General features: G+C 38.7%; 1 protein-coding gene across 1 annotated transcript in view; it reads left to right on the plus strand.

Annotated features, from left to right (window-relative positions):
• The window catches only part of CCDC146 (coiled-coil domain containing 146), a 123,647-nt gene that overhangs the window by 8,422 nt on the left and 90,903 nt on the right, over positions 1-24,322 (plus strand). The window contains exon 2 of the mRNA XM_019655148.1: positions 10,919-11,088. Within this exon, the coding sequence (XP_019510693.1) occupies positions 10,930-11,088 (159 nt within the window). The 5' untranslated portion in view covers positions 10,919-10,929. The remainder of the gene's footprint in view (positions 1-10,918; positions 11,089-24,322) is intronic.

The raw sequence follows: 24,322 nt of genomic DNA on the forward strand, positions 1-24,322 counted from the left end.
CAGACAAGTTGCTGTCCTTTTGTTCTTCAGTCTAGTTGTGGAGGACGTCGCTTCACTGGCCCATGTTGGTATTATCATTGCGCTCTTCCCTGATGAGGCAGATGGGTCGCTGGCCTCTGGACGGCCTCTCACAGCGGCTCTTGGCAGCTCACACCAGCTGCCAACCACTCACGCTGGCTGCCGGCCACGCACGGTAGCTTATGGCAGGCAGCCCACTGCAGCAGGAGCTGCAGCCTACGCCGTCGCTGGCGACTCATGGCAGCCCAGCTCCAGGTCAAGCTGCTGTTCACCATCTTAGCTGTAGAGGGCAGCGTCACTGGCCCTCATGTGGGATCCGCACAGGGACCCTGCTGCTCAGAGCTGGCGTCCCAAGCCAGCTCTTAACCAACGTGCCATTCAGCCGGCCTGGTTAATTCATTTTTTGATAAAGGTGCCACATAGTTCAATAGGAAGAGGATACATTTCCCAACAAATGGTGCTAGAACAATTGGATATCCCCACGGAAGAACATCACCCCTTACTTCACACCATACACAATAACTTGAAGTACATGAAAGGTGCCAATAAAAGAGCTAGAACTATAAAATTTCTAGAAAATATAGGGAAAAATCTTGTGACCTTCAATTTGACAAAGATTTCTTAAATAAGATACAAAAAACATGAATCATAAAAGAAAACAAATGACAGATTGCATTTCCTCAAAATTCAAACTTTTTGCTCTTCAAAATGACAATGCTAAGAAAATTAAAAGACTGGGAGACACTGAGAGAAAATATTTACAAAACATATTGATAAGGAATTTGTATCCAGAATACACAAAGAACTCTTACAACAATAATAGGGAGAAAAACAACCTGATTTCTTTAATGGGCAAAAAAATTTTGAATAGACACCTCACCTAAGAAGATATATAAATAGCAAATAAACCCGTTTAACATAGTAAGTCATTATGGAAATGAAAGTCAAAACCCCAATTTAAAACTAGATACCACTACACATCCTCCAGGATGTCTAAAACTAAAAATATTAACAATTTCAAGTGTTGACAAGGAGGTGGAACAGTGGGAACCCTCATACATTGCTGGTGGGAATATAAAACGGTACAGCCACTTTGGATAACAATTGACAGCTTCTTATAGAATTAAACATATAGTACTCACCCTTTGACCCAGCAATTCCACCTCTGGATATTTACTGAAGAGAAATGAAAATGTATATTCACATGAAGACTTGTAATCCAATGTTCATAGCAACTTCATTCATAATAACCAAAAATGAGAAACAAATCAAACGTCTATCAGCTGGAGAAAAGCAGGTAAAGTGTGGTATGTTTGTACAATAGAATAGAACTTAGCAAAAAAAAGGAATGAAATACTGATATCCACAGCAATATTCATGAACCTCAAAAACCTTGTGCTAAATGATAAAAGGCAGACAGACACCTATGAGTTTACACAAAATTCTAGAGAACGCAAAACTACTGGTGGTTACCAGGTGCCTGGGATGGAGAGGATGGGGCAGCAGGCAGCACTGATTGTAAAGGGACACAAAGGAACTTTTTAGAGTGATGGGAATATTTGTGGCAGTGATTACACAACTGTCAATATTTGTAAAAACTCATCAAACTGTACACTTAAATTGTGAGTTTTATTGCACATAAATTTTGCCTCAATAAAGCTGTTTTTAAAAAATAAAACTTAATTCGTGTTTTCCTTTTCCTGCCCTCCTCCTGGACATGAGAACCAAGTTCAGGGTTATTACATAGCACTGTGGCTTCAGGATGGTTGTCTGGTCAGTGCTTGGTGTGTACCATGTTGACTCCTCCTGAAATGTACATCCTGGGTCTCAGACATGGGTCCCCATGCTGGCATCTCCTGAGAATTCTGGTTTCCATCTGGTTCTCAGTTGTATGGTCCACAGAGCTTCGTGAAGCAGTGTCTTTTCATCAGAACATCAAGGGTTCTTGGGATGCAGTACTCCCAGCCAGCCTCAACACCTCTCCCACGCCACTCTGTAAATTCTCTTGGGCCATTTCTTTTTTTTTTTTTTTAAAGATTTTATTGGGGAATTGTGGGAGGGGAACAGCACTGGGGAATCGGGGAAGGGGACAAACAAGTTGCTGTCATTTTGTTCTTCAGTCTAGTTGTGGAGGACGTTGCTTCACTGGCCCAAGTTGGCACCATCATTGCACACTTCTTGGGCGAGGCAGATCAGTCGCCAGCCCCTGCACAGCCGCTCACGGCAGCTGCTGGCTGCTCATGCTGGCTGCTGGCTACACACGGTAGCTTATGGCAGCCCACTGAAGCAGGGACTGCAGCCTACGCCATCGCCGGCAACCCATGGCAGCCCAGCCCCAGGTCGAGCTGCCATTCACCATTTTAGCTGCAGAGGGCAGTGTCACTGGCCCTCATATGTTGGATCCGAACCGGGGCCTTCTGGCATCCCAAGCCAGTTCTTAACCAACGCGCCAACCAACGCGCCACTCGGCTGGCCCTGGGCCATTTCTAACTAAATAGTCCTCTCTGCTTTGTCACATGAAGAGATAAGGTTGATGGTGGCTCTGGAACCTTGCCACTTTCTCCAAGTCCCTCCTGGGAAAGGAGGCACATTATCTCTCTGATGTTCTTGTGTGTCCTAGTTCCACTATTTCATCTCCTAAGCCTGGCCCTGAGTGGACAGGGTGCCTCGGGGGCTAACTTGTTTTCTCACCAACTCTCCTTGTTGCCCCAGCTCAAAGAAAGGGTTGGTTTGTTTGTTTAATTTTCTTTTTCAATGTAAAATAGGGATATTGTCTTGGCAAATATTCTTCTAACCCTATAATGAAGGTAAGAACCTTTGCCTTTAGAGGAAGGAAAGAAATTGAGTAAGGGAAGCTGCCTGGGGGGAGGAAGCCTAAAGTGGAGCTCTGCCTAGGGCCAGGGGACGCCTGAGAACAGGAAACGCTTATGCAATCACAAGAGGAGACAATGAAATTTCTAGACTTGGGAGAGGGAACTGCTTTACTTAATTGTTTAAAGCTGGCTCTGCTCATACTTGGATTTGACGCATATTCTTTTAAGGACTTTAAAAAAATTGTGTTGCTTTCTTTCTCCCTCGCCAGCACCCAATGTCCTAGGTCGTCGTTCTTATTCTAAATTTAAACATCTCGCAGTGGGACTTGAAGATACGGTCTACCAGGACCCACATCAATTCACAAGGAGTTATGGTATAAATTCGTACTGAAGAGGACCCGGATCACCTTTTCCTGCCTAAAGATTCCTGAAATATTTTGTCCAGCCCCAAGCTGACCTCTATTTCTTTGTTCCCTATCGAAATAATTTACGGCATATACAGGAAAGCAAGAGAACCAGGCAGTGGTGGGAGGGAGCTAACATTTATTGAGGACTAATGCTGGGCTCTGGGCTGAGACTTCACATGCATCGTCCCATTTAATCTTCACAACTTTTAAATCATCTTGCAGTTAAGAGGTTGAATATCTCGCCCAAGGTCATACAGTGAGGAGAGGAATGAAACTGCAGCCTAAGTTGAAAAACTTCAAGTAGTCATTTCCATTAGTGCATGCTGTCATCTTGGTAGACTAAGTTAAAGCCTCATGTCACGTTCTTAGATGAAATAAGATGAGGAAGAGGAAGAGGAAGGAGAGAGGGAGGGAAGGAAAGAAGGAACCCCGGCAGATGCAGATCAAAAGCAGTGATAGCCCATATTTCATGAAGTTCTTTGCTAAGGAAACAGACCCATCTAGAGTAGACCCACAGTTCCTACTAACTGGAGTATGCGGAAGAGGAAAAGGGTATGAAAGAGCAGGTTTGCAAGGCAATGGCCTAATTAGATAGGATATATATTGTGGTAATGTTATGAACGTGCTTTTTGGTATCATTGTTTAAAATTCAAGCAAAGACAGTGGACTTTGAGAAACATGCACATTTTCGTAGCAATAGTGAGGAGCAGCCTACAGTGTGAGGATTCCAGGTTACATGCAAACATGTAGAATCTGCGATACAGACTTTCTGGAAGACTGTTGGCTTTAGAGGAACTTGGGCATTCCAAAGCTCCCACAGGAGTTGGAACTCAGGCTCTGCTCTCTACTGAATCATTCGGAAACTATTAAGGGAACTAAGTGATAGGGCCTCGCAGGCACCCTTTGACTTTCTGAAGCCTGAATGGACTTGCAGAATGACTGTAAATTATTGCAGATATGACCAGTGTTTCTTGCATCTCTTTGTGTTTGTGAAGGCGTTCCTTTGGTTTGTAACTATAGCAACAAGTTCTATAGCCCATTGTTTTGCAAAGCTTAGTCTTACCACCATGGACTGCCTAATCGCCTTTCTATGAAACTTAATTTGTCTTTAATTGATTTACACTGTGCTGGCCTGCTCTTTGCTAAAGGGGTCCTAGCTTTACACCTTTGCAGTGACTGAAGTTGAATTCCCTCCACCTGCCTGTACCCTTGATCCTGCTTTCCATTACTGAAGGCCAAGAGGAACAGGTTTTGCTAAGGCCATGACAAGTGCCCTGCACAGTATAATAGAAAAGGGTGAGGGATTTGGAGCCAGTGGGCGTGGGTTTGAATAAATACTGCCATTTATAGCTGCGAGATCTTGGGCACATCATTTATATTCTCTGACCTTCAATTTTCTCATCTACAAAATGAATATTAATTCTTATGGAACATGGTTGCAAGGATTAAGTGAAATATATAAGGGAAAGTTTTGTTTCAATTGTGAAGAGCTGTATATGATATTATCAGGTGCACAGATGACTGACCACGGGCTGGAGTGTCTGCATGCTAATGAGGACAACCAAGAGGATATGTTAGAGACAAAAATCACATCTGTTTCCAGGACAGTTCTTTCACGTGGATAGTGCTCCCCTGCATGACCCTATATGTTATACCCACGCAAAAATAAATAAAAGTAGTTCCTTTTGGCTGTGTAGGTTTCTAAGAAAAAATAGGAAAAATATATAAGAAGCTTTGAAGAGACAGTACCGTATTTCCCCATGTATAAGATGCACCCTTTTTCGAAAAATTTGGGATCTAAAAACTGGGTGCATCTTATACAGTGGTTGTAGATTTTTTACTTGCATTTCCCACTGAGGACGAGGCAATATATAAAGACAATGATTCGTCATCAGACACAGATGAGGACAAGTTAATGGTTGGGAGTTTGATGGTGATGAGGAGTTGTATGAATTTTATGATGAATAAAACTTGAGTACAATCACTTTATGGAATACATTTTTTTTCAAATTTTGGTCCCCAAAATTAAGGTGTGTCTTATACATGCGAGTGTCTTATACATGGGGAAATACGGTAACTTCTCTTGGGTCTGCATTTGGGGTAGGGTGGGAGTAGGCAAAGGGAGGCAAAAGAAGAGAGAATGAGTGGGGAGGTGGCCTAGGGTGCTGTCAAAATCCTTCCATCCCAGGGAGGGAGCTTATTCTGTAACAGTCTTAGGTTCTCCATGATCATGGGCATTAACAGGTTCCTCACTGTTTACACATGCATAGAATTTAAGATCTAACTGTCTAATACTGTGAACATTTATTTTAAAGCCTAGCTATGCACTTGGAGCTTCCTCTCAAGAGTTTCGTTTTCTTTCATGTGATGTATGTTTTTAATTAAAGGTAGTCCAAACCACATCGTTACTTTAACACTTCAATTATGAGGCAAATTTTATTTGTACATACTTACTATAGTGGTTTTATTTTTTTCTGTGCCAGAATGAGTTGGGTTTTTTTTTTTTGTGGGATATTACTTTGAGAGGGTTTTTTCTCTTTTCTTTTTTTTTAGAAACAAACAGAAGTTGCGGTTTGATATGTTAGGCCTTTGAATGACAAAGTTTTTCTACCCCCTCTTTTTAAAAACATGACTTGAAATCTGTATCTGTGTCTTAAAAAAAATGTTTCAAGTGTGATCTTGTCTTTGTATAGTAATAATGGGTATTACATAATACGGCATAGAATAAAAGATCTAGACATGAGTAAGTGCAATAATTGCATTCAGGACTGCCAAGTTGGTAGGATCTGACGATGATGTTGTTGGATTAAATGGATCTGAGGTAACTGTAGGCTGCTTGTCGAATTGGCTGCCCAGCATTCTAAGCCTCTCATATCGTGGACCAGAGGCCTATCACAAAAAGCCTTTACTGTAGACTTTCTACATTATCTCCAAAAGAGAATATATATATGATACACTGACAGGATCGAGAGGAACTTGTCATACAACTTTAAATATATCACAATTTTATAACCCTGTTTTGACATATCTATTTTTTTTAGTAAATAGAGGGAACTGAAACAAACAAACAAACAAATTGGTGTCCCAGACTTCTTTCTTTCTCCAAGAGGTCTGGCTCTGAGTTACTGTAGAAATAGTCATGTAACTAACCTGTAGCAATGGGCAGTGGGAGAAAGGAGCATGTGTTCGTGTTTCCAGGGCAGTTAGAAGAGCTAAATTTTGAAAAAGTATGCTCAGACTCTGTGTGGGACTATGAGAGAAATGTCATGTTTGAATTTACATTACTCCCTACTTTTCTAAAGTGAGCAAAACTTGTGCTTGTTCCGTGACAAAGTAATATCAAAAGACAGCGTGGTTGTGGGCCGGCCGAGTGGCGCGATGGTTAAGAACTGGCTTGGGATGCCAGAGGGCCCCGGTTCGGATCCCACATATGAGGGCCAGTGACACTGCCCTCTTCAGCTAAGATGCTGAACAACAGCTCAACCTGGAGCTGGGCTGCCAAGAGTCGCCGGCGACGGTATAGGCTGCAGCCCCTGTGGCAGTGGGTTGCCATGGGCTACCGTATGTAGCCAGCGTGAGCGGCCAGCAGCCGCAGTGAGCGGCCGTCCAGAAGCCAGCGACTGATGTGCCTCGCCCAGGAAGCGCACAATGACGGTGCCAACTTGGGCCAGTGAAGCAACGTCCTCCACAACTAGACTGAAGAACAAAATGACAGCAATTTGTCTGTTCCCTTTCCCCCAATTCCCCAGCACTGTTCCCTTCCCCCCAATACCACAATAAAAATCTTAAAAAAAAAAAAAAAAAAAAAAAAAAAAGACAGCGTGGTTGCTGGTTACATCTTTCTTGAAGCGAGCACTGCCATTTTACTTTCAAAGTTCACATCGTTTGTGGATTCTGCCCCATGCCCTGGTGCATGGGGTATTTGGGTTTGGCATGTACTCCTTGTAGCTGTCAAGAAAAATTTCCTTAAGAGTTCAAAATCAAAACAAAATGATGGTCACCTCTTTAGCTTGAAAGAAGAGGAAGCAGTGGTGTTACAAAACAAGGCAGAGCCTGCAATGCTAATTGCTTAATATTTCTTTGTGAAGCTTCCTATTTTGGCTTTATCTTTTAACCACGAGATGAGGTGTGAATAATAAAGGAGTTCAGTGTTCTTCTGTAATAGGACTAAAGCTTTATTTACCTTCCTTTCTCCTTCCCTGGCCTTTTGCTTTTCCGTGTCAAAGCTCAGTGCATGTCCTGTTCTTTCTAGAAAGCCTCACAGAACCATGTCCCCTCGTCTTTGGGCTCCTGCAGCATGGATGGCACTGCCTGGGCTCAGGCTCTCATCATCTAACCTTGCCATCGGGGCTGCTTCCCTGCAGAATTTGCTGTGTGAATGGTGCCTGCCTGAGTGTGCAGTGCATGGCAACCCTGCACTGCAGCCCAGCCTTTCATAGTACTCGCTTCAGTTATACATACGTGTTTGTTGACATTTACCTCATGATTCTTTGGTTAATTTCTGTCTTGCTCGCAGTCTGTGAGTCCCCCTGAGGTCAGGGACCTTGTCTGGTTTTGCTCACCACTGAATCTATTTCCTAATCATAGCACGGTGGCTGGCACAAAGCATCTAATTATCTGCTTTCTTCCTTGCCTCACACTCTTTTCAGACCATTCTTCTCATGGTCACCAACATCTTTACAAACTCAGATACGTCCTCTGCAAAAAATATAGTTGCTCCCAATAATTACTGATTAAAATCTAAATTCCAGGCTAAAAACTGCTTTTTAAACCTTGTCTACCTTCCTAAGAACATTGCTTTTTATTTAGGCTTATTTTACCTTACCTTGTCTGATATAGAGCTATTTCCCTGCCTTGCTTCCTCTTTAGACTGTAAGTCACGCGCATCTTTGTAAACTCTTTGTCGTCATAAAATTCAATTAATAGTTGTTTAATTGATTTAGATATTATGAAGAGATAATCTGTAGAATTACTATACTTGATAACTATGTAGTTCTTCCTACACCACTAATTTAAGATGTTTTATAAATATTATTTTGTTTATATCCTGTAGACTGAGAATATATTTTATTCCATTGTTTTGTTTATAGCTCAATCATATTGCCTGCAGCATGGTAATATTAATACAATGGGCTTTGAAATCCTTTATTAATGAATACTTGAATATTTGTTTTATCTGTTAAACTTTGGTATCTATTGTACTTAAGCCATTTCTAATCTATTATTTAATTAGATTAATTAGTGTTTTAGGTTTTAATTCACATGACACTTTTGTATGTGCCTCTGTTGTGTTTCTTTGCTTTCCTATTCATTCTCCTTTTTTTCTTCTTAAGTGTTAGTTTGTCTGATGTCTATTAGAACTCTGTCATTAGTGTCTTTTAGTTGCTTCCCTATGTAAAATGTTTTACCTGCTTTAAAATGTTTAGAATGTTTTCAAGATAATAGAAATTGAAAGCTTCAGCTGGCTGACGAATTTGTACAGATTCAGCATAATACCTGTCTTTTGTTGCCTATGTAAATTGTACTATATTTAAAGGTGCAATACTTTGAGAAAATTGCCTGAACTGAAGTTTTCAAAGCTAATGCCATCTTTATTATAAAGATTCCAAGAATCTTTTAAAAAATATTTTTAAATAAATACGTGTAGTATACTTTGCAAAAGTATAAAAACAGAAAACTGGAAACATTCCATATGTTTATAAATTGGGGGTTGTTTGAATAACTTGTGGTGTTTCTATGCAAAACAGTGCTATGCAGTGAAATAGAATGACAACTATTTCTATACATTATTATGGAGTTCTTCAGGATATATTAATATGTCTAAGTACCTAGCTTTTGCTTCAAAATGATAAAGAGAGTGAAGAGGAGAAGTAGAATGGTTTAGATAAAACAAAATTGCTTATGAATTAATATTTGTTGAAGCTGGTTGATGAGTACTTGAGGATTCATTATACTATTGTGCTACTTTTGTTTATATTTGAAATATTTTTTAAAGAAAAAGCTAAAAATAACAGGTATGGTCTAACATTTTGGAGGAAACATTTTTTTGGGATAGTCATTAACATTTGATATCCATGAAATGATTGAACATACAAATTTTAGCTTATTAAACACAACAAATCTAGATATATAACCAAACCATTTTCTTCTCCCTGAAGACTTAAGCAATAAACTGTGACTAAAGTGTTGTGTAATGCCTTAATAATAGGTTCTTTTTAAAAACGACTTTATGTCATTGAAAACAATATATTTGTGTTAAAGGAGGGACAGTCCAAATGATATCAATGTCTATTAATATCGCATAAAGACAGCCTGACATTTAGTGCCTCCTGATAGAAGTACATGCCACCCTCTATGAAGTATTTTTGTAGCAGGAGGGAAAAAACAAGTGCGTATATAATTTATAGCTAGAGATAGCAGAGTGGAAGCTATCAGTTCAGCAGAGGCAATATCACATTTAATCTGCATATATTCTTTATGAAGCAGAAAAATTAGTTCCCATTTTAGAGAGGAAGAAAGAGAGTTGCTGAATAAATGACATGCCTGTGGCCACTTGACTAATAAATTCAGGAACCAGAGCCTACATGACTTCTGAATTCATATTATAGAACATGCTTTCTATATTAAAAAAAGCAGGGATTCCTACAATCAAGGAGCAGCTAATGTGATAAGGTATATATAAGACATAATACACGTTCAAAAGAAAATCCAGACCTTAAAATTATGACAGTTGGAGTTATCTTCTTTGATGAGAGAAGAATTCAGGTATATTCTTCTGTTGTATGTAGATTCATATATTTCAGAGATCAAAAGAGCTGATGATTAAATTGACATTCTCTTTTACAAAAAAAGGGCGGCCATCCCAGTGCCACCAAAATGGGTCAAAAGAGACCTTGCAGGCCAACACAGGGGCCCTTTTATAAATTCTCTGGATCCACTTGAATACATGAGCAAACCAAAGGTCAGTACACAGGGCTGGCTTCATAGGTTTGTGACTTGTACAACCACATAAGGATCTGCCCTCAGAAGGGTCTTGCATTTAGTTTAATGCTCTGGTGTTGCCATCTTGAAATTTGTAATCATTTTATTTCTGAGCTTATGCTTTGTAAGTGAAGTCTGGCGGAACAACTGAGCATGCTCGTGAGCCACAGAGTTGGGCCACACGGCAGTGCACACCAGTGTGGGTCAGAGGGGTACTGAGAAACACCTTGGTGACCTGGTGTGCAGGTGCCTGCCTCAGGCAGTTTGGGGTACCAAAATTTTTTTTTTTATTTACCAAAAATAATTTGAATTAACTTTGTGTTGCATTTTAAAGGTGAAAGTTATATTTACCCATCAGTGAATGGTAATTGAGTGCCTACTACAGTGCTCAGTAGACAAAATTAGGTTTCCATCCTTATGGAGCTTACATTCTAGTAATATATGTATAATTTCCAATTAATGCAATAATAGCCTACTTTTAAAAATTTGAATATTGATTTGAGCGTAACAATGGAGAGTATCTTTATAACAAAGCAGGTGTTTATAATAGTGTGATTATAGCTAAGCTTCCTGACCTATAGTTTCACTGGAGATAGCTTCCATCAGTTGAGTTTTACTTACTTTTATTATTTTCCATTCATTTTACATTATAAGTGAAGACATCCCTAAGTAGCTAAATATGGAATGATTTTATTTTAGAATTGTGAAAAATGGAAGACAGCACCACAGACACTGAACAAGAAGAGGAAGAGGAGAAAGATGAAAAGGATAAAAAAGACCCCATTTATGCCATAGCACCCACAATTAACATCCAAGATGAGCGGTTCGTTGATTTATCTACAACTCCAGCTTTCATTTGTCTGCATGAGGTATATTTCTCTTTATATATTACTATAGTAAGACCTGAATCATCATCTACTTAAAAATTCAGATGAAGTTAATATCATTATCAAAATAATTCATTACATATAATCTGTAGGCAATATTTGAAGTACTTTACAATAAAATAGTTTCTACCTTCTCTTCATGTAATCCTGTACTAATGCAGTAGTGTAGGTTCTGATACTTTCATAGCATAATAAATATTAGCATATGTGCAGTCAGTTTAGTACATTCCATAGGTTGGTAAGTTAAATAAAAGAGATTTAATTCACCATTGAATATATAGTATATTGAAATATACTACATTCACTTCCATAAAATGAAGATAAAAAAGATCTTGTCATATAATGATAAAAAGAATATACGTTTACCTAATAAATGTAGTTACTACAGTAGAGCACTGTTTCCTAGCAGCAGAGAAATGCAGAGGGGAATATGATATATATTCTCATTGTCTGATTTTTTTTTTCAAAAGAGATGAACATTTAGGAAATACCCATATATGAGGATTTAAGAAAAATATTAACTGACCACATATGCAACTATTACCATATCATGCTTGAGAGCTGTATTTTAGAATATGGTTTAGAGAACATTTGAATTCTAGATTGTTAATTTTATGTGAATATAACTGAATAAAACATTTAATAAACAGTCATAATAAAAAGTTGGCACCATCATTGCGCTCTTCCCTGGCGAGGCAGATCAGTTTCCAGCTTCTGGACGGCCGCTCACGGCGGCTGCTGGCCACTCACGCTGGCTGCTGGCTACACACGGTAGCCCATGGCAACACACTGCCACAGAGGCTGCAGCTTGCGACTCATGGCAGTCCAGCTCCAGGTTGAGATGTTGTTCAGCATCTTAGCTGTAGAGGGCAGTGTCACTGGCTCTCATATGTGGGATCCGAACTGGGGTCCTCTGGCATCCCAAGCCAGCTCTTAACCAATGCACCACTCGGCCGGCCTGAAAACTAAGATCTTAATGCTGTGTATACTCATTGTTACTGGTCTGTCACTGCTTCTAAGTCCTCTCAGCAGACAGAGATAGGAAATAGAGGCATGATTTTATTTCTCCACACAAATTTATATCTATGTCTATATCTATCTTTATATATTTAAAATTATGAGTTCATATCTCTAGTCTTAATATTTTTAAGTAATTAGGATTCTCTATTTCAGCTAAACTTTATTGATGAGACAAGTAAAGAGTTAATGAGAGTGGGCTTGTGAGCTGCCAGGATGGGAGGGACAAAGAGTTAACAGGAGCGAGCTTGTGGGCTAACAGGAAGGAGCTTAAACATTAACCACTTGGCTCTGACTCCCCTGGCCAGCGCTGCACCTACAAGCTGACAAGCACCTTACATCCATCATAGGCAGGAACAGAACAGTTCCCAATTGCAAAGGCAACCTCCTGCACACTAACAATCACCCATCATAGATGGGAACACGACCGTTCCCAATCACAACAGCAGCCCCCTGCAAGCTGACATCCATCATAGATGGGAACAGGACAGTTCCCGGAAGAAGACAATTGTGACAGCAGATCTCCTGCAAACTGACAAACACCCTACATCCTGCTTGGAAAAATATAAAACCGCAGCACTCCTCATGAGGGCAGCTGTCCCCCATCAGACTCTGCCCTGGCACAATTCCTGCCAGTATCTCTCTCTTACCCCTCTGTCTCCGCAGTTCTCCCTCTCAGACTGCCCGGGCTAAACCTGTGCCAGTTCCAAACAGAACTCTTTCTCTCTCTTTTTGACTTTCAATAAATCTTTTCTCTGGATACTCTTGTACAGCCTCATAAATGCTTTTACATTCTGCGAAAGACCAGAGGCTAATTCTACACCAAGCATTTATCATATGCCCAACTTTGCAATAGGATTTCTACTTTTACACCACTATCCTTAATTCTGTCAAAAAATAAGACTAAACTAGAATTTATTTCTACCAAAGTTTATGCTAGCAATAAAAATTATAGCCAAGTTTTTTGAGCCACAGATGAAAAAAAAGCATGAAAGGTTTGTTCTGTAAAGTCAAGGAAGAACTTAGAATCGCATCACATCTCCTGCATATTTATCTTTAATGTAACAATTCATTAAACATTTCAAGAATCTCTCAATACACATGTATGCACAAAATTCAGTTATTAATGCTTGGATATTAACAGCCCCTGATAAGCGAATACCTTAGATGAAAGTGTCAAAGAATGGTCCTACCTATCTCTTTGAGTAGTATAAAATTACTGCTTAAAATCATACCAGTAATTGCATCAGTAATTTTACTGCATGAGAAATGTTCCTCAAGTTGGCAAAATTTTGCAGAATGAATTATTGGCTTCAAACATTATTTCCATAATAAACACCGCTGAGATGGCTCCTATTGGCATCTGTAACTTTAATTGATTACTTTATGTATTTATGTATTTATTTATTTATTTATTTCAGTTACAGGTGACATTCAACATTATTTTATATTAGTTTCAGGTGTGCCGCATAGTGACTAGACATTTATATAATTTATGCAGTGCTCCATTAGTCTAATACCCACCTGGCACTCTACATACTTGTGCAATATTATTGACTATATTCCTTATGCTACACTTTACATCCCTGTGATGATTTCGTAACTACCAATATGTGTTTTTTAATCCCTTCACATTTTTCACTTAACCCCCAATGCCCCTCCCCTCTGGCAACTATCACTTTAGTCTCTGTATCTATGAATCTGTTTCTGTTTTGTTCGTTCATTTATTTTTGTTCTTTAGATTCCACATATAAGTGAGATAGTATGATATTTGTCTTTCTCAGTCTGACTTATTTCACTTAGCATAATACCCTCTAGATTTATCTGTGTAGCAAATGGTAACATTTCATTTATTTTTATGGCTGAGTAATATTCCATTGTATACCCGTATATGTATACACTTCTTTATCCAGTCATCTATTGATGAGCACATAGGTTGCTTTCATATCTTGGCTATTGTGAATTTAGTGTGGCAGTGAATGTAGGGGTGCATATATCTTTTCAAATTAGTGTTTTGGATTTCTTTAAATAAATACCCAGAAGTGAAATTGCTGAATTGTAATTAATTTTTTGAGGAAACTCCACACGTTTTTCACAATGGCTGCACCAATTTGTAATCCCACCAAGAGTGCATGAGGGGCCTCTTTTCTCCACATCCTCACCAACACTTCTTGTTTGTTGATTTATTGATGATAGCCATTCTGACAGGTGTGAGGTAGTATCTCATTGTGATTTTGATTTGCATACCCCTGATGATTAGTGATGTTGAGCACCTTTTTCATATGTCTATTGGCCATCTGTATGTCCTCTTTGGAGAAATGTCTATTGAGGTCCTCTTATCATTTTTTGGTTGGATTATTTGTTTTTTTTGGTGTTGTGTTGTAATAGTTCTTTACAAATTTTGGATATTAACCCCTTATCGTATGTATTTGTTTTTTGATGATCTCCTTTGCTGTGCAAAACCTTTTTAGTTTGATGTAGTCCCATTTGTTTATTTTTTATTTTATTTTATTTTATCACTTTTTTCTATTTATTTATTTATTTTTATTTATTATTGTGAAATAAACATTTTTTAAAAATTTGTTTCAGCTGTACAACACAGTGCAATAGTTATACTTTTTACCCCTCAAAGTGTTTATTTTTTCTTTTGGTTCCCTTTTCCAAGGAGATATAGCAGTAAAAATATTACTAAGGGTAATAGCTGAGAATTTGCTTCCTATGTTTTTTTCTAGGAGTTTTATGGTTTCAGGTCTTATATTTAAGTCTTTAATCCATTTTGAGTTATTCTTATGTATGGTGTAAAAAGGTGGTCCAGTTTCATTTTTTTGCATGCACCTCTCCAGTTTTCCCAACACCATTTATTGAATAGACTGTCTTTACCCTACTGTATGTTCTTGCCTCCTTTGTCGTAGATTAAATGACCATATAGGTGAGGATTTATTTCTGAGCTCTATTCTATTCCATTGATTTATGTGTCTGTTTTTATGCCAATACCATGCTGTTTTGACTACTATAGCCTTGTAGTATAGTTTGGTATCAGGTAGCATAATCACTCCAACATTGTCCTTCTTTCTTGAGATTTCTGTAACTATCCAGGGTCTTTTGTGGTTTTGTATAAATTTTAGGATAATTTGTCCTAGTTCTGTGAAAAATCCCATTGGTATTTTAATAGTGATTGCATTAAACCTGTACATTGCTTTGGGCAGTATGGACATTTTAACATGTTAATTCTTCCTATCCGTGAGCACAGTACACTTGTATGGTTTCATTTATTTCTATCTTTTTCAATTTCTTTCTTCAGTGTCTTCTATTTTTCTGAGTATGAGTCTTTTACTGCTTTGGTTAAATTTATCCCTAGGTATTTTTATTCTTTTTAATGCAATTGTAAATGAGATTTCTCTTTCTGATAGTTTGTTATTGGTGTATAAAAACGCAACTGATTTCTTAATATTAATTTTGTATCCTGCTACTTTACTGAATTCATTTATCAGTTATAATAGTTTTTCGGTGGAATCTTTAGGATTCTCTCTATATAGTATAATGTTATTTGCAATAATAACAGTTTTACTTCTTCCTTTCCAATTGGGATGTCTTTTATCTCTTTTTCTTGTCTGATTGCTGTGGCCAGGACTTCCAGTACTATGTTGAATAAAAGTGGTGAAAGTGGGCATCCTTGTCTTGTTCCTGATCTTAAGGAGAATGCTTTTAGCTTTTCCCCTTTGAGTATGATGTTAGCTGTAGGTTTGTCATATATGACCTTTATTAGGTTGAAGTATGTTCCCTCTATTCCCACTTTGCTGAGAGTTTTTATAATAAATAGATGCTGGATTTTGTTAAATGCTTTTTCTGCATCTATTGATATGATCATAGGATATTTATCTTTCATTTTGTGTATGTGGTGTATCATATTAGTTGATTTGAGGATATTGAACCAACCTTGTACCCCAGGAATAAATCCCACTTGATCAAGGTGTATGATCTTTTTAATGTATTGTTGAATTTGGTTTGCTACTATTTTATTGAGGATTTTTGCATGTTTGTTTATCAGGGATATTGGTCTATAATTTCCTTTTTTTGTAATGTCTTTGTCTGGTTTTGGAATCAGGGTAATTGTGGCCTCATAAAATGAGCTTGGGAGCTTTCCCTTCTATTGATTTGAAATAGTTTAAGAAGGATAGGTGTTAATTCTTCTTTGAATGTTTGGTAAAATTCACCTATGAAGCCATCCAGTCCAGGACTTTTGATTTTTGGGAATTTGCTTGATTACTGATTTGATTTTGTTAGGAGTAATCAGTGAGTTCAGATTTTCTGTTTCTTCTCAATTCAGTCTTAGAAGATTGTATGTTTCTAGGATTTCATCAATTTCTTCCAGTTTGTCCAGTTTTCTGGCATATAATTGTTCATAATATTTCCTCATAATCCTTTGTAGTTATGTGGTGTCAGTTGTCACTTCTCTTTTATTTCTGATTTTATTTATTTGGGTCCTCTTTCTTTTTTTCTTAATGAGTCTGGCTAAATGTTTACCATTTCTGATTATCTTTTCAAAGAACCTGCTCTTGGTTTCATTGATCTTCTGTTTTTTTGGGTGGTGCTCTGTTGTAGTCTGAAGCCAGCCTCTGGGTATATTGGTTCTGGGGCCTCTTGGGATGGGCTCCCATGCAGGCAAGGTCAGCCACTGCCTGTAACTGGCCCTGGACTACCTGGTAGGAGCTCAAAGTGGTCACTGCCTGTGCTAGAACTGTAGGCATGGGGAGAGGCCACACTGTGAACATAGGGCAGCTGCCACCGGGACTGGGGTAACTCTGCAAAAAGCCCAGGGCACCCTGAGGCCTGATGCCACCTGTGGTTGAGTGTAAGGCTCAGCTGCTACTAGAGCCTCGTGTGGTATGCAAGTTAGGTGAAGCAGGATCTCAGGGAATCACAAGGGTAGGGCGAGTGGTGTTTGCCAGGTTAATGCAGATTCAGATTTGGCCATGTGGGGGAATGACTCAACACAGGAAAGAGTGCACCCACCTGCTGGCTGCATGGGAGGAGGGTTCTACACAGGGAAAATGGTGGCTGTTCCTCCAGTCCTCTCCCTGAGGCCACACAACTCAGTCTCTCCCTATATGTCTCTGGTGCCTCCCTAGTTGTCCATGATGAGTGCCTATAGCAAGTGGGTCTGTGCATGGGTTCTTTAAGAGAGCCTCTGGGTTTCCAGCACTCTTCTGTCTCACCCACTGCTTTTCATAGCCAGATGTTGTAGGAGCTCCTCTTCTTGGCACTGGTACTCTGGGCTGGGGAGCCCAGTGTCTGGCTGGAGTCCCTCACTCCTCCTGGGGGTCCTCTGCAGCTGAACCATCCTTCCTGATTCTCAACTGCCACGCACAAGTGTAGGGCTGACCCATTTTGTGTCTGTGCTCCTCCTACTAGCCTCGACATGGCTTCTTCTTTATGTCCTTAGTTATAGGATTCCCATTCAGCTAGATTTCAGCTGGTTCTCCAGGTTGATTATTCTATAATTTAGTTTTACTTTTAATTTGGTCATAGGAGGATCCCAGCACAGCATCTCTCTATTCCACCATCCTGACTCCTCCTTTTATTTTTAAAGAATTTTTAAAATTCTTTTAACATTCCTCTAAGATTTTTGAATCTTACAAAAAATTTTAACCTACTTTATACAAGCTATCCCCCTTCAGTTGTATAAACAGAAGCTATATCTGCAGAATAGCAAGGATTTAGACAGCAACTGAAAGTAGTCAAAATTTACCTGAAAAGGTCCGTGTATTTGGCATCACATTGAATGAAACAGAAGCTGCTTACAGCATTTTTGTTATTAATGCTAGTCTCACAATTGGCCCAGTAGTAATGAGTTGCAAAACATAGATGTCATGCTCTCATATAATATTGTCTGCAGAATGTGTTCAGTATGGCATGCATGGCACTCTGTAGTTTGTGCCCAAACTATTTTTGCAATCTAATAATTCATGTAGAAGCCCTCCCCTGATTTTCTGCTTATGTTGCTCCCTTACAAGTTCTCACATATTAGATACTCAAGAAACTGGCATATAGTCACAAAGCGTAATGCAAGGTCATGGATATCCACAAATCTTCCTAGTCACATTGTCTCTTGAAAGACTGTGTGCCATTTAAAAATTCAAGTGAAATACTTGTATGGGCCACACTTTGCAAACCCTGTATCTGCTCCTAACCTTTTAGAGTCTGGCTCAATTTTCATGTCATTTGAGAAACTTTGCCTGAGCAGCAAGCTCACAGTGGTTTCTTCAGCCTTTCAGCTCTTAGACCATTTGTAGGTTTTACCTGTCACTTGGCACTAAGGTGATTAGCAGATATTTATTGAATATCTTCTGATAATGGAAAATTTAGGATTTCCCATTGACATGATAATCACATTAAGCAGTAAAACCTAAGAGCATAGGAATTACACTGTGGTAATTCACACTTTGGGATGAATGTTCAAAGTGATTCTTAGGAACTAAGCCACACAATTCCCCTCAGTGGACTGTGAGTTAATGCTCCCTACCTCTGCCATCACTGCCTAACTGTGAGGGCTGGCACTCCACAGACTTTTCTTGTCCCATAGACATTTGATCTTCCTCTATTTAATTTTTATTTAAAAATTTTTGTTGTAGTATAATGCATATACAGTAAAGCTCACAAGTATTCAGTATACAGCTCAGTGAATTTGTACATATGGCTATAACTAACATGCTTAGAACTGAATTAATTGTTCTCTCAATCCTAATTCTCCTCCTGTGTTATTTTTGTCAGTTTGAGAATTAAATATCTCTTGAATTTTTCTGTTCACTGTGGGGTGAGATGATCTAGAAAAAGTTTTCTGGAGGCTATACGACATGAGAGGAGATATTTCATCCATATCCATGGCATCCACTATGAAACTACTTTTTATCTTTAAACTTTGCCCACACACACACATGCGCATGCTTGGAATATCTTCACCTGGATGACCCCAAGGTAACTCAAACTACACACTCTCAGAACTAAATTCATTATTCTTTTCCTAAACCTAATTTTCTGCCTATATTCTATCAGATGGTTATCTATTAAATTTGTCTCTTTTCCATTCCTACCATACCACCAATTAGAATACCTTCTCAGTGATCAAGGTAAGATGTGAAAAGAGACTGAGTCAAGGCTGTGACAATGGAAAAAGGGATAGAATACACAAAGGAGAGATATTAAGGAAGCATATGATGCTGGACTGAGTGTCTGAATGAATGGGAGGGTGGGGGTGGCAGTGAGAGAGAGGAAGAGTCTAAATTGATGCTTGGATTTCTGATTTCTGATTCCTGAAAGTGGTTGGGAATTCAGAATAAGCAACTGGTTGGAGGGGAATGTCCACTATGTTGATCTTGAGTTTGCCAGGGAAGTCCCTGGGCTAGAGATACAGACATAGCAGGTTCTTGATAGTATTCAGATTGCTTTCTGAAAGGATTGAGGACTGTTTCTGATGTATATCTTAGAGCACAGTCTACAACTGTGTATTTATAGAAAGGTGTTGCTATCCTTCACTAATTCCCTACTTTTAAAATTGTCTCTTTACTGGGATGTTCACATGTTCAGAAGATACTTCCTTATTTTTTTATACATTTTCTCCTTTTAAGGCTGATAGCAGATTAAATACATTTTGGAATTTTTAATAAGAATTTTAGATTAATTACTGAAAATATTGATTTCCTGATGCTACTAAAACTTCCTGTATTTTCTAGGTTGGACCTTCCATAGAATTACTGATGAATTTCTTGAGATAATAATGAAATTTAAAACATTTTTCAAAGAATGAAAAAGTTTTCTATTTCTTTCATACATGAATTAAGTAATCAAGTAACTGGCAGCAAAGATGAAAATAGAAGATATCTACCCTCAAAGAGCTTACAGTCAATGTAGTTTCAATTATGTAATTTAATTTTCACAATGATTCCATAAGAAATAGAAATGTGGGCTATCATTATTTCCATCTTTATGGTTCTGTGAGATTGAGCCTTGCCTGAGGTGGCACAGCTGGGCAGGTGCAGAGCCAGGCATGGAACTCAGTCTCTTGTCTCCTATCTTAGCACACATTTCACCTGACCTTCTTCATTTGACATTCGCACATCTAACCACTGCTATTTTAGGATTTTACAAATTGACTTTTTAAGTAAACTGTATATTAAAAGAAAAAAAGGATAAATATTTAACTCTCTTCTTAAATATTTCTCCCTTAGTCTCCCTAACCTTATCTTTGTCCTCACACCTCACTAATAGCTTACTTAGAAGATATGCATTAGAAAAAAAAAACGACTAAATTTCTTTTTCTTTTTATTTATTTATTTTTAAGATTTTTTTTTTTAAATTGGGGAATTGGGGGATGGGAACAGCCCTGGAGAATTAGGGGCAGGGGAACAGACAGGTTGCTGTCCTTTTGTTCTTCAGTCTAGTTGTGGACGTTGCTTCACTGGCCCAAGTTGGCACCATCATTGCGCTCTTCCTGGGAGAGGCAGATCAGTCGCTGGCTTCTGGATGGCCACTCACGGCTGCTCGCTACACACGGTAGCCCATGGCAACCCACTACAGCAGGGGACTGCAGCCTACGCCATCGCCGGCAACTCACAGCAGCCCAGCTCCAGGTTGAGCTGTTGTTCAGCATCTTAGCTGTAGAGGGCAGTGTCACTGGCCCTCATATGTGGGATCCGAACCGGGGCCCTCTGGCGTCCCAAGCCAGCTCTTAACCAACGCGCCACTCGGCCGGCCCCTAAATTTCTTCTTAAAATCTTTCTGCAAATCTTGCTATTGTTGGCATGTTTTTACTTTTCTCTCACACATCCAGGCAGCTGTCCAAGAATTTTGCTTGGCTGTCAAGAAACTTTAAACAGACTGATAATTTGATAAATGATACAGATAGATTCCATTTTTCTCATAATTTTTTTTAAGGTAGAAATTTAAAAATCTTTCTGGTATGGAAGAAAACATTGGGACATGCCTGGAATACATTTCAACATTTGGGGTATTGACATGGCTTATATCTATTTACGAAGATTAAAGATGTGTAGTAGAATCACAAGAATACAAGCCATGTTCCATTTTGCAAAGTAGATTACCCTGAGCAGCTCCTCTGTCCCTTTACCTGGTGGTTAATTTTCTTTGAATTCACTTTCTTTTTTTCGATTCCTTTACTGACATAATGAGGACCTAGTTTGTGTTTGTGTTCACTCCTGAGTGTTTATTTTTAATCATATATTTAACAATGTTTTAATTACCTCTATTTTTTCATTGCTTCTTTAGCTATTGTTGTAGCAAGCTGATTAAATATTAAAAATTATAATCTGAACTCGGATGCTGTTTGTTTTTTAATAATCGCTGTGAACAGATGTTGCTTTTAAAAATAAGGGTTAGGAGAAATACTTAATGGTATTGTTTTCTCTTTTGAGAAAGTACTTGAGAGAGAGGAAGTTGACTTTCGAAAGCTTATGGCTCTCACGAGACTATGTGGGAAATGTGGTACCTTTTGTAATCCTAGAACTACAGCCAGGCGCAGATTAGCGATGGAAATACACTCTGAGAAATGCATCGTAAGGCGATTTCCTCGTCGTGTGACTATCATAGAGTGTGTTTACGCAAACCTATTATAGATGGTATAGCCTCCTACTGGAATTGTAGGTGCTCTACTTTTATACGACTGGTGGTTCAGCAGGTTTGTTTACACCAGCATCACCACAAACACGTGGGCAATGGCATTGTAAGGCCCGGACAGTTGGCTTTTATTTTTGTAATCAAGTATCTGGCCTGAATTTCCGAGGCATGCCCTTCAGCAAAGACTATCTCGAATGAATACATTGCCAGCTACACACCTACAAAGAGCCAGGCACCTCCCCCGGCTCCCCCACCCCTCCACACCCCCCGCTGAGGGTCCTTTGTTTTAGAGATCTTAGTTGATTTCAATAACTGACCATTTAGGCTACTAGTTTTTTTCTCTTCCCCCACTTTAAATTCCTGCCCTTATGTTTTAAATTCACCAATAAAACATAAGCCCACAAAAGAAGCCCTAGGCCCCTATCCTGGACCCCAATAAAAGCAGACTCCCGGGCTTACGCGCACTCTCTTTCTCTATCCATGACCTCATTCTGTGGCCCCCTGGAATGCCTTGTATGCTCCAGGGCCTGTAAGTAATACACATTTTTTTTCTTCAAAGTTTCCTAATGGTTATTGCTGAAGGGTGTCTTGCAATCCTAATAAACCGCTAGAGTCTGTCCAGTTGTAACATTGGTTTAGAAAGGGAAGATGTTTGTGGGAAGTTCACCGAGGCTCAGGTGAGTGCCCACAGGTATTTCTAGTGACAGCATTACTATGAATAGACTGAGACAGGCGTAAAACAGTAATGTGTTGTACTACATTACAATGGCTATGAAGTCCCTAAGTGATAGGAATTTTTCAACTCCACTATAATCTTGTGGGACCACCATTGTATATGCGGTCCCCTGTTGACCAAAACATCCTTATGTGGCACATAATTGTATTTAAGTATATTAGGAACTAAAGATGGAAGCTTGAGGATCAAAATAAATAATGCCTTTTTCAATTAAAATCTATTATATATAGGTGGATGGGGAGACAGTACTCGTGTCTGTTGGGTATATTCTTTGGGGAACAAAGCAGAGGGGAGGAGAATTAGGAATTTGGCTATTTAGGTAACATCAGTAAATGGGTTAGCAGTAGTGAACACTAGGAAATTTGGCTAGAACCAGGCAATCATTATAGGTTTCATTAGGCAAGCAAGACCAAGGTCTCAGTGGTCAAGTAATGAGATACAAACCATACTAGGAAGTTAAAGAACAAACTATCAGAGAGCCACATAATAAAGTTTTTTCAGCCATGAGGTTAGTTTTTTTCTTTTTAATTATTTTTTAATACATAAAATATCCCATAGTACAAAATTCAAAAGTACAAAATAGCACACTGTAAAAAACAAGCCAGCCTCCCAATCCATCCCACAATCCACAGCCCTCCTGCCCAGGGGCACCCATTATTAAGTCTCTTCTATACCCTTGCAGAAGTCTAAGCACAAATAAGCAAGTGGTAGCATAATATACACACATGTATTTTTGGGTGTTTAGATATACATTTTTTATATTATTGTGATGTTTGTATATAGTATTTCAATGCATGGAGCATAGTTGAACCAATTCGCTATTATACAACATTTAGGTAATTTGCAATCTTTTGCTATTCTAACAATGAGAGAGTCAATAACCTTATGTATGCATCATTTCACACTGGAATAATCATAATAAAAGGACACATTCCTAATAGTGTGATTGCTGAATCAATGGGTTTGCTCATTTTTTAAAAAATTTAATTGTGGAAAAATACACATATCATAAAATATACCACCTTAACTATTTTTAAGTGTATAGTTCAGTGTTGTTAAATATGTTTACATTGTTGTGCAACCAATATCCAGAACCTTTCATCTTGCAAACCTGAAACTCTATCCCCATTAAATAGCAGCTCCCTATTTCCCTCTCCTCCCAGCCTCTGGCAACCATCATTCTGCTTTCTGTTTTATTAATTTAACTACTCTAGGTACATCATATAAATAGAATCTTACAGAATTTTCTTTTGGTGACTGGCTTACTTTACTTAGCAAAACATCTTCAAGGTTCCTATATGTGGTAGCATCTGACAGGATTTCCTTCCTTTTTAAGGCTGATAATAGCCCATCAGATGTATACACCACATTTTGTTTATACATCCATCTGTCAGTGGATACTTGGGTTACTTTCACCTCTAAGGTATGATGAATAATGCTGCTATGAACATGGTGTACACGTATCACTTTGAAATCCTACTTTCAATTCTCTTTCATGTATAACCAGAAGTCGAATTGCCATGTTGTGAGTTTGTGCATTTTGAAATTTTGTTTTTATTGCTAAGGTGCTCTCCATAGATGGTATAATAATTTATATTCCCACCAACGATAAATGAATATCTCTTTACTTATACCAGCACTGTGTGCTATCTAACTTTTTGGTCTTTTTCACTGTGGTGGGGAAAAATATATCTCATCATAGTCTTTATTTACATTTTTCTTTTTTTTTTTTAAAGATTTTTTTTTTATTGGGGAATTGGGGGGATGGGAACAGTGCTGGGGAGTTGGGGGAAGGGGAACAGACAAGTTGCTGTCGTTTTGTTCTTCAATCTA

This window comes from Hipposideros armiger, unplaced genomic scaffold (genome assembly GCF_001890085.2).
Source record: "Hipposideros armiger isolate ML-2016 unplaced genomic scaffold, ASM189008v1 scaffold_236, whole genome shotgun sequence".
Classification (NCBI taxonomy): Eukaryota; Metazoa; Chordata; class Mammalia; order Chiroptera; family Hipposideridae; genus Hipposideros; species Hipposideros armiger.